At 41.8% G+C, this 15,730-nt stretch overlaps 1 protein-coding gene, 1 long non-coding RNA gene and 1 other non-coding gene across 3 annotated transcripts; 2 read left to right on the forward strand and 1 right to left on the reverse strand.

Annotated features, from left to right (window-relative positions):
- The first annotated feature begins 1,668 nt into the window (after positions 1–1,668).
- LOC134147345 (putative short-chain dehydrogenase/reductase family 42E member 2) lies at positions 1,669–12,612 on the forward strand. Its single transcript, XM_062588412.1, is given in 12 exon segments — positions 1,669–1,770; positions 1,772–2,020; positions 2,574–2,669; positions 3,660–3,717; positions 4,381–4,499; positions 5,429–5,504; positions 7,031–7,113; positions 9,055–9,192; positions 10,187–10,252; positions 10,959–11,022; positions 11,754–11,827; positions 12,364–12,612. Coding segments are annotated over 12 exon segments (1,374 nt in total).
- A 730-nt stretch (positions 12,613–13,342) lies between these two features.
- Positions 13,343–13,424, reverse strand: TRNAL-UAG (transfer RNA leucine (anticodon UAG)). Its single transcript has one exon. It is a non-coding gene; the product is annotated as a tRNA-Leu (tRNA).
- Positions 13,425–13,800: 376 nt separating this feature from the next.
- Positions 13,801–15,149, forward strand: LOC134147387 (uncharacterized). The gene is made up of 2 exons (XR_009960000.1): positions 13,801–14,158; positions 14,312–15,149. It is a non-coding gene; the product is annotated as an uncharacterized LOC134147387 (long non-coding RNA).
- The last annotated feature ends 581 nt before the right edge of the window (positions 15,150–15,730 follow it).

Here is a 15,730-nt window from a genome sequence, read left to right on the forward strand (position 1 = left end):
CCGGCGCGGGGCCGCGCAGCGCGGGCGGCGGCGACCCCGGCCCGGGGGCTCCGCTCCCGCCCGCCTTCCCGCCAGCGTCCGCGGGACGGGGCGGGGCGGGGCGGGCAGCGCGGGGGCCGGGGCCGGGCTGCGCCTGCGGGGCCGAGCGGGCTCGGCCGGGGCGGCGTGTTTGTACGGGCGGCGGCGGCGCCCCCGGCCCTGCCGCCACCGCCGCCGCCGGGCCCGGGCCCCGGCCCCGGCCCCGGCCCAACCGCGCCAACGGCCGCCGAGCGGCCGCGGCCGCCGCCACCGCGAGGTGCTCATTTGCATCTGCGGTCCTATTGGCTGGCTGCCCAGCGAGGCGCCGAAGGAGACATATTGCCGAGAGGGGATTGGCCGGCGAGGGGTGGCGGGGCGGGGCCATGGGCGGGGAGGCACCGCCCCTCCGCCGCGCCGGGCCCTGCCGCCCGCCCGCCCGGCGGGGCGCGGAGCGGAGCGGCCGTGGAGTGCGGGGGCTGCGCGGAGGCTGCGCGGAGGCTGCGCGGGGGCGGGAGGGGCCCCCGAGGCTCGAAGCAAGGAGGGGCTGCAGAGCCGGAATGGGATCGAGCCCCCTAAATAAGGGGCGCAGTTGCTGCTAATGCCGAGAGTCTTGGCTCTCGCCTGAACCGAGGCGGCCCGGGTCCCCGCCCGCCGGGCTCCCACGGCCCGCAAAGCGGCCGGCGCTCGACAGCGGCCGGGGAAACCAGCGGAGGATCCGACCGCGAGCATGAGCTTTCCTGGCTTCCAGTATCTCGTTCTAAGTAGCGGGTGCTTTCCATGACAAATTTGCAAGTGAGATGCACTGAAAACCCGCAGGCTCTCGGGTAGCTCTTAATCTTTCATTAAGGCACAATGAAGCGATATGGGTAACTCAGTACTCAGAGCCTCTGACGTGCTTTGCCTTTCAGTGATGAACACTGGATGGACGATAAAGAACCTCTGTAATTAAGAAATAAGTGATTCGGTATCACTTTTCTTAATATACTCGTTGACCTGATTTTTCTCTTTCTCTCACTTGGCCGTTTTTTTAATTTTAGATCCCATGAAAAGTAAGGGATTCGATAGCCTTGTCCTGTGACAAGGCCATCAAGATACAGGAATCAGGCATGCCTCATCCCATCTGAAAGCCTCCTGCATCTCAACTCCAACCACTGCCACTGACAATAACTACGTATTCGTAATTTACAGTCAGTTGTTGACTGATCCTTAGAATGGAGCAACAATTTCTCTCCCACAAATAAAAAATTTCATCTGTTCCATTATTAGTTTTGACCCACATGCAGCGAACATCTTCGTTCATGCACACCGAGTTAGGGGAAAGTTGGTGTTCTTCTTTTATTATTCTGAATATCACTTGCAAATAGCTAATCCAAAATATGCAAGCCTTTTTTAATATGTTTTCAGGATGTAGACTATAATATAAAAGTACATGCTCCAAGTTTTAATAGCCAATTCATATTAATTTTTAAGGTTTGTATAATATGAGAAGTATGATTAAACAAACTCAAACAATCTAAGCAAAAATTTTAAACTGGTCTTTTAAAAGCAGTCTTTGAAGCCTGGAAATCTTGTACCTAGTGTTATGCTTTATCTCTCTTAAACAGGTTATGTTAAAGTAAAACTTTGCTGCTGCAAGTAGAGATTTTTAACATGAAACTTACTGGAATTGTCTGCATCCAGGAGCACTATGGAGCAATTTTCAACGTGGAGAAGAAATTGTTACATGTGTCTGGTAATAGAAGATGATGTTTCACTTCATAGGAATGACACAAAACTTGTACTGAGTGGGATAGCAACACCCTGGCATGAGAGCTCTAATTCTAACCTCAGTGGAAATGCTGGAGCACTGAATGAAAAAAGTATGAAAGCAGTGGTGACAGGAGGTGGAGGCTATTTTGGATACAAGCTGGGATGTGCTCTTGCCAGCTCAGGAGCTTCTGTTGTCCTGTATGACACAAACAAGCCTATTTGGGAGATTCCCAGTGGAGTAGTGTGTATCCAGGTATGAAAAGCTGTTTTTTTACAATAGGCAAATAACATTAGTTAATTCACCTTTTTTCCATGAAGTCTTACTAGTCTTAGTTTTCACAGAATCTAAATACTCTTAAATGTCAAGAAACTTCTTAAAAGTTTGAATATTCTATGCATTTGTTGTCAGCTGGATTTTAATTTGCATCTGAAATACATATGAAAGGAAAATAATGACTTTTCAAATGCATAGTACAGAGCAGTTCTTTTTATTTCTGACTCTGAAAGTATTCTCATGACCAAGTCACTTGACTCATCTGTGCCTTATTCACCTACAAAATGAGTATTATATTTCTGTATTTCCTTGGGGTATTATGAGGCTTAATGAATATTTTTAATATCCTTTGAGTTCCATGGAAGAAATCTGTTACTATCAACAAATACTAAAATTGGCCTGGTTTTCAGTCCCAGGATGCACAGTAAGTACAACTATGTATATACATTCCCTTTGTGTTAACCCACTATGTGATAAATGCTAACCTACAGTTTTGAATTCAAGGCCAAATGTCTTTTCGTATGTATTACAGGCAGATGTCAGGGATTATGATGCCATTTTTGCAGCCTGTGAAGGGGCTGACTGTGTCTTTCATGTAGCTTCATATGGAATGTCAGGAAGAGAGCAAGTGAGTCCAAATCGTTTTTTATTTCTCTGTGTAATTTTCTGCACTGAGTTAGGCTGGGAGATGTGATGCTGTAACACTGTTCTAGACTCTGTCTCTTCCGATTACCTGAGAGCATGAGTCCATGCCCGTGCTGTTTCGGTGAACTGCTCTGCGCAAACTGATGTTCTAGCTGTGGGCAGTCTGGCTATAGTTCAGTTTCTCTGGCTGTGAAATAACTTCCTCACAATTAGAGGCTTCAGCAATTAGAGCCTGAGAGGGATTTTGAGCCAGAAATGGTATTGAAGAGTTCTGTAATAGCAAGAGGACAGAAGGAGTGGCAAAGGAGGTGGCTTCCCTCCACAAAACCTGAGCCTTCCCTAAGTCTTTTTACATTGAACTCCTAGCTGTGAGGTCACTGGGAGGAGTGAAGCCTGAAGTAAATTATAAGTTAATTTATATAATTAAATTATAACAACTGCTCTATGTCAAGTCTTGATTGTTTGCCATTTTAGATAAAATGCTCTAAGGATCTACTTGATTTAGGGCTCTGGGACACATTTTGTATGATTAAAATTACACCTCTCCCCTTCCTACCGTATGTATTATAAAGAACTTCAACACCTACCTTAGCTAGATAGCTCATCAGAAAATTTTTGCAACTATGCAGTGCATACTTACGGAATTACTCTAGGTATAGCCGACTGGCCACTGAAGTGCTACTGAAGCATGGATATTTAACATGTTTGTGCAAGATTCATAACCACTGGAAATGTTTGTTCAGAAGCATTATGATTCTCTTTGTTTCAGGCTAACTACTCTGTAAAAATAAAAGAAAAATACAAGTGTAGTTTTAAAGTAACAATTTGACTTCTTGAAGTCTCAAATGTCAGTCTGAACAAGCTTTTTTAAAAAACAAAGCACTAAGCTCATTAGTTTTGCTTCACTGGGGGACACCTAGTGAATTTTAAATGTGTTACTATTCAGAAATGCAGAATTTCTCTATTTTCCTAGCTTCACAGAAAAGAGATTGAAACTGTAAACATTGATGGAACAAAATTCATCATTGACGGTAAGTATCTAACCTTGCCTATGAGTGTTGATATAACACATCAAAACATACCACTTAGGAAAAAAATTATGGGCATACACTATTTTTTCACCAGACACTTTACATTTTTGGCAGAAGATGGGGAAACATGATTGTTTCTTTTATGTTTGATTCTGGCATAAGGTGTGATACGAGAGCCAGCACCATAGTGCTGGCTGCTTCAGCCTTTCATGTCCATGTTTGACCTCCTGTCAGAATCTGTATCCACATAAGGAGTTGATTGTTTCCATGTGTATTTTGCAGCAGTATGCCTTGTTTCTACCAAAATAGCTTGTGGACAGCTAGTTTGTGTGGACAGCCCCTGAGGAAGAAACACTTCCAGTAGCCTGCCTGGCTAGAGCTGAAGCCCCATCCCAAGGCAGTGGCGCCAGCCCTCCCAAAGGCACTCTGTGTTTGCTTCCAACACCCAAATTAGGACATGCCACACTATAACGGACTTGGTTCTCAATTGGTATCTGCCATTTAAATAAGCTCTGCATATTAAATAATCCAATCATAAAATGGAAGGATTTGTTCTTTTAAGATTGGACAGTTTCTGAAAGGACCCATTGCCAGTTCACACAATATTTTCTTTTTCCATATTTCAGTTCCAACTCAACTAATTTACTTTATATATTGTCACAGCCTGCAAACAAAGGAACATCCCTAGATTGATATATACCAGTACAGTAAATGTGGTGTTTGGAGGGCTTTCTATTGAAGATGGTGATGAAGAAACTGTGCCATATTTTCCCATAGAAAAGGTATTTTGGCTGTATTTCTTTTTCATGTTTCCTCTTTGTTTACTTGCTCATTTCTGAAAAATCCTGGAATTTTCATGACCCTATCTTCCCTGATGGCAGAATCTAGTGCCAAGGAAGAAACAGAATACTCTTTACACTCTTTGTAGATGCTGTTTGCAACCTTAACACATCAGTTTTACGTAAATGTCAAAACTCTTTGTTTGCTATCAAGGCATTGATTTTTTGAAAAAAAACCCATACACTTTCCCATTAACAAAATTCCACCTGAACAGAAGGATTGTGTTATATGGCTTGGTGCCTCTTTGACCATTTATCATTCATACAATTTAGCTGCTTCTCCCTTATTGAAGATGATATATATTCAATATAGAGCTGATATGGGAAAGCAGGCCATTTTTATATGGTTACGTTGCGTTTAATTAAAAAAGAGAAATTAGTTCTGGTTGCTTTGCATACATTGTTGATTTCTCCATCTTCTCTCCATCATTACTTCAGTGTTTCATGAAATAGAGATGGGTAGATAAAATATTGAATAATATTTTCTCTGGGAGTGTACCATAAGAAAGTGAACAGGAGAGTACAGACTAATCATAATGTCCACAAAACTTGACTTTTGACTTTTCCATTACTTTAAAAACAAATCCAAATTGCAAAGTACTGATCGATTACATTCTTGGCAGCATTCAGAGCATACATATATTTATTACTTCTCAGATAGGCTAAAATTAATTAACTGGATTTGCATAAACAAAAATGCTTGCTTACATTAGCAACAGGTATGTGATTTATCCGAAAATAATACCCCACAGATTCTTAATTTTGAGGTGTTTGTTGCCATCTGCTTTATAAAAACTAATGGAGAAGAGATGCCTCTCTGCTCTGTTATTTCAAGAGTAGATAAAAACATCATATTTGCTTTTTCTCTGTAGCATGTTGATCATTATTCCAGAACCAAATCAATTGCAGAACAAATGGTACTAGCAGCTAATGGAACTCCACTAGCAGGTACTTCTGTGTTAGAATGAATTTATAGTGGAATTTATTCCTCTTCTTCTGCCTCCCTAACATCCTGCATGTATTTATATCAGTCCTTCAGTGGACAAGATGTCCAGCAAATATGAAATAGTTACCTACTGCTCTCCCAACTGTAAGATTTTTCTCTAAAAAATCACTTTTAAATGCCTGTAGTTCCCATGTTGCTAACAAAAGCTTTTAGTGTGGTAGCAGTGAGTTCACTTAGTTGAAAAGATGAAGACAGCTTTAAATTCAAGAAAAACAGAAGTGTTTAATATCACCTTATTACACAACATAAGTAAAACATGAATGTTGATTAAATTGTTACCCCCCAACACAGTTATATATTAAAGTCCAAAGGTACCTGATACTGCAGCCTGGAATTATTTATTAGTACTTCCCAAAGTTTTCCATGTTGAAGGAGCCAGTTATACACTTGAATACTTAAGCTCACCTGTGAGATACTATAACTGCCAGGGCAAAACAAATTAATGTAAAGTGCAATGTGATTCCATGTGACCAAATGATACTGAGCTAAATTTAGCTGTGGACAACTTATCGAAAGACTTGATTCACTTGATACTTGCAGAGTAATATAAAGAAATATAAAATTATTGATGTGTGTTTCATCCCAGTTGGATTATTCTGTTTTTTAAAAAAAGGGGGGGGGAGAAGGTTTATTTATTTCCTCTTCTGTCAGCAGCTCTTCACATCAAAGATGCTCTAATTTTAGAAGCAATGTACTGTCCTGCATTTTTCGATGAAATTAGAAGCTTACACTAGTTTATCTATATAAAGGATGAAAATGATTAGCCACTGTTCCAAACATCCTGTTTTGATTCTGTGCCAGGATTCAGTATTGTACATGGTATCAAGATCTTCTACCACTACTATTAAGAATAACTACTAGAAGATGATGAACCAGATAACTGATATGCTTGGGGAAAATAATAAGGATTTTATGGTAGTCATTATGTTCTCGCACTAAAGTTATCAAGAACTTCTACAGTAGTTTCAGTGGGAGTAGGATGTCCTACTGTTAAGAGCCTTTCAGCTCTATCTTGTACTGCTCATAAGTCATTATTTTCCTTCAGTAATGCTATGTAACATTAGCTTAGTTTCATCCCACTTTTTTTTAATCAATAACTTGTTCACATCAGCAAACTTATCATCACAGTTGGCATATTTGTCGATTGTTTTGGCACAGAGACAACAGGTTAGACAAAAGTTCTGAAATATTTAATAATTCCTAGGAATACAAATATGTCAGGGCTTTGAGTGTTGCTGACAGGAGTTTTCTGGATTTTATCTTGTTATTCTGCATGTTGTGATTCTGCCAACATAATATCCAACTATTAAGTCAACACTTTTTTTGTGAATACTATTTTTTTTAGCTGGTGAGATTAATTTATTCCCGAGTATGTTCACTATAGCAGAGCCTTCATAAAACCCAAAAAAGTACTGATAATGTAGTCTTATGAAAATCACTTTAAGAACAGTCTTATAAATTCTTTTAGGAGGCGGTATATTCTATACATGTGTTCTTCGCCCACCAGGAATCTATGGACCAGAAGAGCAAAGACATCTGCCACGGCTAGCAGTATGTATTTGATTTTTTTAGTCAGCAGAATTTTCTGTAAATACACAACAGCTTCAGTCATTAGTGTTATGAACTGACTGACCTGCTTATCTGGCAACAATTCAACAATTCAGTTGTCTGTTGAGGATATTCTGACCTTTTTAACAGGTGTTGTATTACATCTATAAAGAAGTATAGTATGTTAAAGCCTTTTCGAAATACAAGCACGTGTAAGTTTGTAATTTATGTTTTCTATAATTAAAAAGATTCAGGCCAATCTGTGATAATTTCAATTGTCTGTTTGCATGCAACTTAAACCAAATGTTTTAAAATATTAATGAAAAGAGATAGGGCAAAATATCTTATTTCCAGTCTCAACCATTAACAGTTTTCACTATCCAATGAAATAAGCAAAGGAGTCAGAAGCACCTTCTAGTACAATAGGTTACTAAAGGACAGACAGCTAAGGTGCTCATGTTTTTTTTGTTTTGTTTTTTTCCTCGCTTGCTCTCTTTTAAATTGTAGGACAGTGTTTAGAAAATGATCCCTGCAGAGTTACAGAAGTCAGTTATTTTAAAGGCGTCAGTACAATACAGTTATGTACAGTTTTCATGAAACAATACACTCAAACTTACCACATAAGTTTTTATTTTTATTTTGTGGCTGAGGTGGGGAATGTTGTTCAAGTCATCTGAAATCCATTTTGTCATCTTCTAAATAAAGTATTTTTAAATGGCATTTCAGTTAAAACTGAAATGTATTTTTTATACTTCAAAGAAATATCGGCATTTTAAACTTTCATTTAAAATTTTAAACTTATTTATTATGAGCTCATTTTAAAATACTGTGCCACTGACACATTTTGCAGTTTCTAGAATGGATCAAATAAAGTGATCCATTTTTTGCTTCCATTGTTCACATCATTGGCTTCCATTTTTTTCAGTGTAAGCTAACTGTTAAGTTTGATCCAATTTTGTGAATACTTCTGATCCATTCAGAACTCCATTTTACCTTACAGACAACATTTTACTGAGCTTTAAAATGGATTTTATTTTTAGAAATGGAGTGTACTGTGTTTAAAAGACAGGATTCAATCAAGATGATAGATGAGAGGTTTGAAAAAGACATTATGTTTTTATTTGCAGATGAAATATAGGCAATGCAAACTTTGCAGTGTTGCTCTTCTGATCTGCCTCAGTCCTGCTATCAAGAGATTATTTATTAGGGATAGAGATGAACTTATTGCTGGACACATGAGTCCAGGTAATTTACACTTGGGTTTAGGAGGGAAGAGACATTCAAGCAGAATGTCTTCCACTTTCCCAAAATATTTTTCCACAAATCAATGTGGTATATCATAGTACTGCTGAATTGTTGGAACAAAATAATTTCCACACCTGTGCGAGGGAATTGCTCTAAAATCATTTGTGGGTATATCATCTAATGTGACAGAATTATTAGAAAACCAGGACTAAAAGAGGACCTTGGAGTCATGTAGTCCATCTCCCATGCACAAGATCGATTATATTTTGACTGTTACTGACAAACTCCATCTAATCCATTCTAACCACATCCAGTGGTGTAGCCTGCAATCTTCTGTAGGCAGTCATTCTTACCTATCAGAAGTACTTCCCTACTAGATAAATTGCAATGAGAGATACTTAGGTATGTCCATTACTTCTTATACTATTCAGCACAGATTCACAGAGCTGGCTATAATATATTCTTCTCTTGATTCTTTTTAATTGATTTGTATCTCTCACTGCAATTTATGTCCATTACTTCTTATACTATTCAGCACTAATTCACAGAATTGGTTATAATATAGTCTTCTCTCCATTCTTTTTAATTGATTTGTGTCTTTTTTCTAAGTGGAGACAAAAATTACACTAGGATGAACAACAAAGTGTAGTGTACCTCATTTAAAAATGCAGCTTGCTGTGGTTTTGTTTGTGTCTACAGAAGAATATTGAGAGAGGGCTACTTAGCTTCAAGTTTGGGGATCCTTCTGCTAAGATGAACTGGGTACATGTGGAGAACCTGATACAAGCACAAATCCTAGCTGCTGATGCTCTCACTCCTGAAAAGAACTATATAGCTGTAAGTAAACAATAAAAACACCACAGCTTCATTTTACAGCGGATCCAGCAGGATTAATGTTTGTGTCATGGTCGTTTAGCGTATATAATCTGTTTTTGATTGACAAATGTTCCGCTAACAGTATGGTACCAGGCAGCACTGGCTGTGTCGTGTGTTAGTAGTTGGAAGGCTCAGTTTGTTTTCTTTAAGAGTATCTCCTCCTTTGCATTTTTGTAATATTATGTTTGCCATTACTGGAAGAGGAGCAAAGAATGTCTGATATATCAGAAATGAAACTGGAAATTCTGGCAAATTTATCCTGTTTCCACTTTACATAGATCCAAACTTAGTGTTATGAACTGTGATAATCAGTTCTTCTCATATCATGTATGAGTAAGAGCCATCACCTCACCACAGCTGAGATTTCACACATTTATTTCAAAAGTAGTTGCAACTGTTTTCCTCCTTGTAAATACTATTCTATCTGATGAAGAAGAACCACCCTTAAAAGTATATTAGAAAGATTTTCAGAGTAGATTAAACTACTTTTTCTAGAACTCTAAAAGTAAAATGGAAAGAGGTAACTTGCACCTTGGTTACACAGATGGAGTCATGTGGATTTTCGTAAGCCTTAACTGGACAGAGAGCTGAACATATTCCACCATTCGAGTACATTAAAAGCACAAATCATATGTAGCTCTGCTCTGAGTGCAATTAGTAATCTCAATAAAATCAATATAGTCATTCTTTACAGGCATATCTGTAATAAATAATTCATACTACAGTATGTTAATCACATAAACCATCTCTCTCTCTCAATTTCACTGCACATAGAAGGGAACCTGATTGGAACATAATGCAGGTAGTTTGTTGATTTGTATGTCCATCTATGTGCATTTTATACTGCTGTATCTTTTTTAATTTTTAAATCTATTTATAAGAGGTGAGATAAAAGAAGTCAACATGTATGTAGTAGTATTTTCACTAATATGTTTCTTCTTTCCCTCTTTAACAGAGTGGTCAGGTGTATTTCATTAATGATGGCGAAAAATTCAACCTTTTCGAATGGTTAACTCCACTAGTGCGTACAATGTATACTTTAAATACATTAATTTCTTTGACGGTATACAACTATGGCTTTTGTGTGCATGCTAGGGATTTGGTATGTTTGCTTGGGCTGTAAGAGTGTTCTGAATGTGGGCTTAATTCCTGCCTACAGTTCAGTGTGATCAGTGCTGCAACAAAGACTACCTAAGGTATAACATAAGGTGACTATCTTCACTGAGACCAAAGGTCCACCTGAACCAGAATCCTCTTTCAACTAGCCCTTATGGCATCTTCATTTCTTGAGCATTCATCTGTTAACAGTGGATATTTTGGGGGCACAAAAATACAAATCCTAATTATTAACCTGTAATATTTATTACTTTCAAAAAAAATTTTGCTGTTAGTGACAGGCTCAAAACCATAAATATGTTACAAAGTTAAGTTGGGTATCAGTGCACCACAATACATGCATCAATTTTTATAAGCCTTTTTTTCCTCAATTTTTAAGGCAGAGTGGGACTAGGGATTATTTCTCACATAGACTGCCATTTGAAAATTAGATAGCTTCTGCCTGCGACATTTAACTGGAAACTCCTGAAGAAAGAAAACCTAAACTATAACAGCAAAGATGCAGTTTTCTGTTCCATCAGTAAATATTTACTTCTTCTATTCTGAAACTTTAAAACTTGTTTGAGTTTTCTACTTCTTTTTTTTTAATCACTGTTTTTAATCCCTCTCAGTTTGAACGATTAGGTTGCAGTAAACCATGGATACGTATTCCTACTTCCTTAGTTTATGCATCAGGTAAAATATTTTATTAACATTTCTCTCTGTGCTGCCCACATTACCCCCATTTCTTACTGAAATATAATTGTTAATTATGAGTTGTTTTAATTTCCCCACAATTTTTACTTTCATGTGTAAAAGTAATATGTGTAATTTTTATTTTTGTGTATAGAAACAATATGCTTGGGGCTCACCTAGTATACAATATTTAGGGGTGGAGGAGTGCATGCACTATGCAGCATGCTAAAACAAGAATGATTGGTTATTTTAAGTCCCATTAATAAGCATTTTAAATCCTTATCAGATGTATAACTCTAGAATTAATATTATAAATATAGCAAGTTAAATGTAAAATTCTCTGATTCATGAGATATGCTGAAGAGTGTCTGCTTTACTTACAATTTCTCCTTCTCCTATACCCAACACCCTCTCCAAAATCAACCTCTATCTGCAACTCAGAATCCAACTTTGCATAGTTTGTTGTTACCACATTTGTGTGATGTCCCACAGTCTTTTCACTAGAACTACCACCACCGCTCCAAACCCTTTCCACACGCACCCACCTGATTCAGTCTGATTGAGGTATGAAAGATTAAATCCAACTCTGTGTAAGCAAGTAGTCCTGTCAATGCTAGTAATAGTGACTAGAGCCCTTAGACATACAGTTATCCTTCACTGAGATATGCTGCAGTCATGACGGTATAGCCATTTAATATTCTTACCTCAAGTAATGATCTTTTGTTATGCAGCGATAATAATGGAATATCTTCATCTGATGCTGAAACCATTTGTTGAATTATCACCTCTGCTAACCAGAAATGAGGTAACGTGTGTGTTTATACCAGGGTCTTAATTCTCACGGGATGCACATTTGAGCTTGTCAGCAGAAAATGTCCCCAGTACTATGTCACCCTCCAGTTTTCAAGGAGGTATGTGCAAGGAAGTGCATTTTAGGCAGTATGTCATGTTTGTTGAGAAGAAAGATAAGAGTTTATGCTTGCAATTTGGGAGAGGCTGCTTCAGGTCCTTCCTTGGCCCCAGTAACCTGTATGGCTTTGGCTGGCTAGATGCAACCTAATTTTTAAAGATACTTAGGTTTTTATCTGCCTCCTTATATAGACAAACGAGTACAGTACACTTCTTGTGGATGTTTTCAAGACTAGAAGATTCTATTTTGCAGACTTTGCTTAGTCTTTGGGCTTTCAAGATCCTCCTTTTGGGCGAACATTTTGAAAGACAATGTGACATATGTCAATAGGACATGGTGTTTTTAATTTTCCTTTAACTGGATTTTACTACCATTTACAGGCTTTGGCTCAGTTTCCTGTATATTCACATCTGCTGTTTTTTGTCCTGCAGGTACAGAACATTTCCATAACCCACACGTTTCGCATAGACAAGGCACGGCACCAGCTGGGCTACAACCCAGAGAAGTTTGCATTTGCCGATTCTGTGGACCACTACATTAAAACAAGACCAGAAGCCCCGAATCATCACGCCTTCCTCAAAGTTTTGCTTTCTTTAATGGTTAGTTTAAGTTTGATCTTTCTTTCTTTAAGATTTGATGGCCTTTCAGCTCTGCATTTTTTCAGAGAAATGCAACGTTGACCTGCGTAATGGGCTGCTGCGGATCCCTCCCATCTCCACGCTGCTTATGGCCCCTGTGCAGCAAACAGGCAGTTACTTTTCAGATTGAAGGACAAAATTTTAGCGTGGCAGCAGCCGCTCTTAGGCAGCAAAGCGCAGGGAAGGCCAGCGACCATCACTGAAACGCACCGGAGCCGCGACCGTTGGGTGCGTTTGCCTCACACGCACCAGCCTTCCCCGCGGACTGACGGCCGGGCCGGGCCGCGCGCGGCGCCTGTAACGGCCGCGCGGGGGCAGCGCGCGCGCGGCTCCCTGTGGTGATTTCCTCGTGTCACTGCGCGCGCCGGGAAATAAAACGTGCGTGGAAGTGCTACGCTTGCTCATGTGCTGTAGCGGACACCCGCCTCTCCCCCTCGGGCTCTGCGACAGGCGACGCCGGGCCCTCCGCGGCGAGGCTGCCCCCGGACGGCGCGGGAAGCCGGAGCAGCTGCGGAAAGCGCCCTCGCCGACCTCAGTCGAAGCCGGTCGGTGCGTAACGGCGCGGAGCCGCCTTCCCCGGCGCTGCATTCCCGGTTGAGCGTTTGGTTTTACTGTTTCCCGGCCGCCCACCCTGCGCGCGGCTCTGGCGGCGCCCCCGCCCCGCCCGGTGAGGGCTCCGCCTCGCTCCCCTCCGGGCACTCTCCCCGGCTCGCCGCCGCCGCCTCGCTCCCGGGGGCGAAAAGGAGCCACCGCGGCGGCGACAAAAACTTCTTGGCAGCGGTGGGATTCGAACCCACGCCATCGAAATGACTGGAGCCTAAATCCAGCGCCTTAGACCACTCGGCCACGCTACCGGCTGGGTGCTGTGCCGCCCGCGAGGCCCATATGAGGAGGGCGGCGCGCCCGCCTTCTGCCCCCACTGCCTTCCCTGCGCGCTCCTCGCAGCGCCTTTCGGCGCCGCCGCCACCCCCCGGGGAAGCGCCATTAACGCAAGCGGCACGGACTCCACGGAAGCGCCGCCGGGAGCGCCCCGCGGCCCGCCGAGGACCCCGCGGCCTCCCCGCGCCCGGCAGGTGGCGCCGCCGCCGCGACCCCTGACCCCAACGGCCGCCGGGCGGCGTCGCGGGGAGCCGCGTTGCGCGGGCGCCCCCTGCTGCCGCGGCCCTCGGGGGGGACGCGCGGCGCGGCACGCGCGCAGGGCGGGATGCGGCGCGACGCCGGCGCGGCGCCTCGCGGGACGGCCTCGGCGCCGCCGCTGCTCCCGCTTCCCCACCGGGCCCGGGAGGGCCGCAGCCTCCCGCAGCACCGGTCCCGGCTCTGCGGAGCCGCTGACCTCCCCCGCCAGCTGCCTGCCGCAGCGCGTTTTCAGCCGGGCTGTTCCCACCCGAGGCGGGAGGCCCTTTCCCCTTCGTGCCGGCCTGCTTAGTCGACATGGGGCCGCCCAGGCCAGTGCTGTAGTGGTGGCAGCCTGGTCATCTGTACCTGCAGCGCTTCGTGCTTGCTTATCTGCTGCTGCTGAGCTGGGGCCGGGTGCAGGCAGGTGCCTTACCACCGCAGGCAGGGATTTACCAAATTTGGGCTGTCGTCGGTGAGTAGGATGTCGAACGGTCTTATTATGAGATGCCTGCCTAGAGCAAAGAAATTTCTTTTTGGAGAGAGCTAAAAACTTCAGAGCTAATTGCAGGACGATTAAAACACTAATACAGATAAATGATGTCTTCCTTTCCTATTTTTCCCATAGGAAGTCAAGCAGTGGTGCTCAAGGAAGCTTTATGCGTGTATATTGTACACCTGCCTTCTGGCTCAAACAAGGTTTATGGCCCAATGGATTTACCATAAAAGAAAGGACTGGCACAGGAGTTTGTTCAGGGAATGAAATTATTTACAGGCAATTATTCATCTGGATTTTCAAACTAATCCAGAGCAAAACTGCTCTGAAAGTAAATACTGTTTGGGATGTGTTTTCTGTTTTCTTTTCAAGAACTGTCATTCTCCAGAACAGCAGTTTCTAAACAGAACCTCATTTAACATGCTGGAACTCTACAGGCTTCACTGCTATTAGAAAAACATGTACACACTGCTGAGCATATTAAATGAAAGAATAATATGCTAAACTTGCAGGTTATTAGTTTCCAATTTTTAATTTACTTTAATGTTTTCAAGCAAAAAATAAGTGTGAATTAAATTCCTTAAATGTTAAAGTAATAGTAAGTAGCATCTAAATAGAAAACTAAAAAGATAAAGCATGTCTGGAATAATACTATCTAATTTTTAATTTCAATATATATCTTGTTCAGCATTTTATTAAACACTTTTTCATCACCAGTTGGCCTTTTAAGATCACTACAGAGAAGAGAAGTAAAAATATAACCCTGAAAAGTACAGCCTTGCATCAGGTTGCCGAAGTTGGCTTATTTGAAAGCAAAGGTGTAGCTTGAGCCAGTGTAACCTAATTGTATTCCTAAACTGGCAAAATATTCTCAGTAAGGATATGTAACATAATACAGCTACATGCCATGAGGTCTCTTCTAGTCCCAAACTAAGCTGTGTGTTTAAATAATATTAAAGCCAGTTACTCATGTGATTTGTTCTTCATATAATTGCTCTCATATATCACATTAGTTAAAAATTCTGCCAGTACTAGCACCCTACAATAGCAGATGGTGATCTTCTTTTAATGATTATCAGTGCATTTTTGTGCATTGAGAACAGGGCATCTGGCCTCAGCCAGGCCTGTGTAACTAGTGTGACAGGTCTCTCCAGCACTGCTCTGTGTGCAGCCACCCATGCCCTGCTCAGCTCCAGGGTGCACAGGGCACGCTGGACTGACTGCCCAAGAAATGGGGATATAACCAGGGGTGGGGTGAAAGAGCTCTGTTATTGATAACCATTAGTATTTACGTCACTGATCAGTAGCTGGGAGATGAATAGGACCTCAGAAGTTTTCTTCACAATCCATAAATGCTGTAAATGTGTTTTATTTAAACTTAACATCCACAGGCTACCCAGAAATGTGCCAGTAGGAGAAAGCATTAAGCAATGGCTCAATCTAGTCTCTGCCATATATTCCTGAATGAAATCCGCATCCTTAAATTCATCTGGTGAGTTTTGTCAAAATTACAAGTATCCCGGAGTCATGGGCTGCACTTCAACACGTGTG

The sequence above is a fragment of the Rhea pennata genome, chromosome 15 (genome assembly GCF_028389875.1).
Source record: "Rhea pennata isolate bPtePen1 chromosome 15, bPtePen1.pri, whole genome shotgun sequence".
NCBI lineage: Eukaryota > Metazoa > Chordata > Aves > Rheiformes > Rheidae > Rhea > Rhea pennata.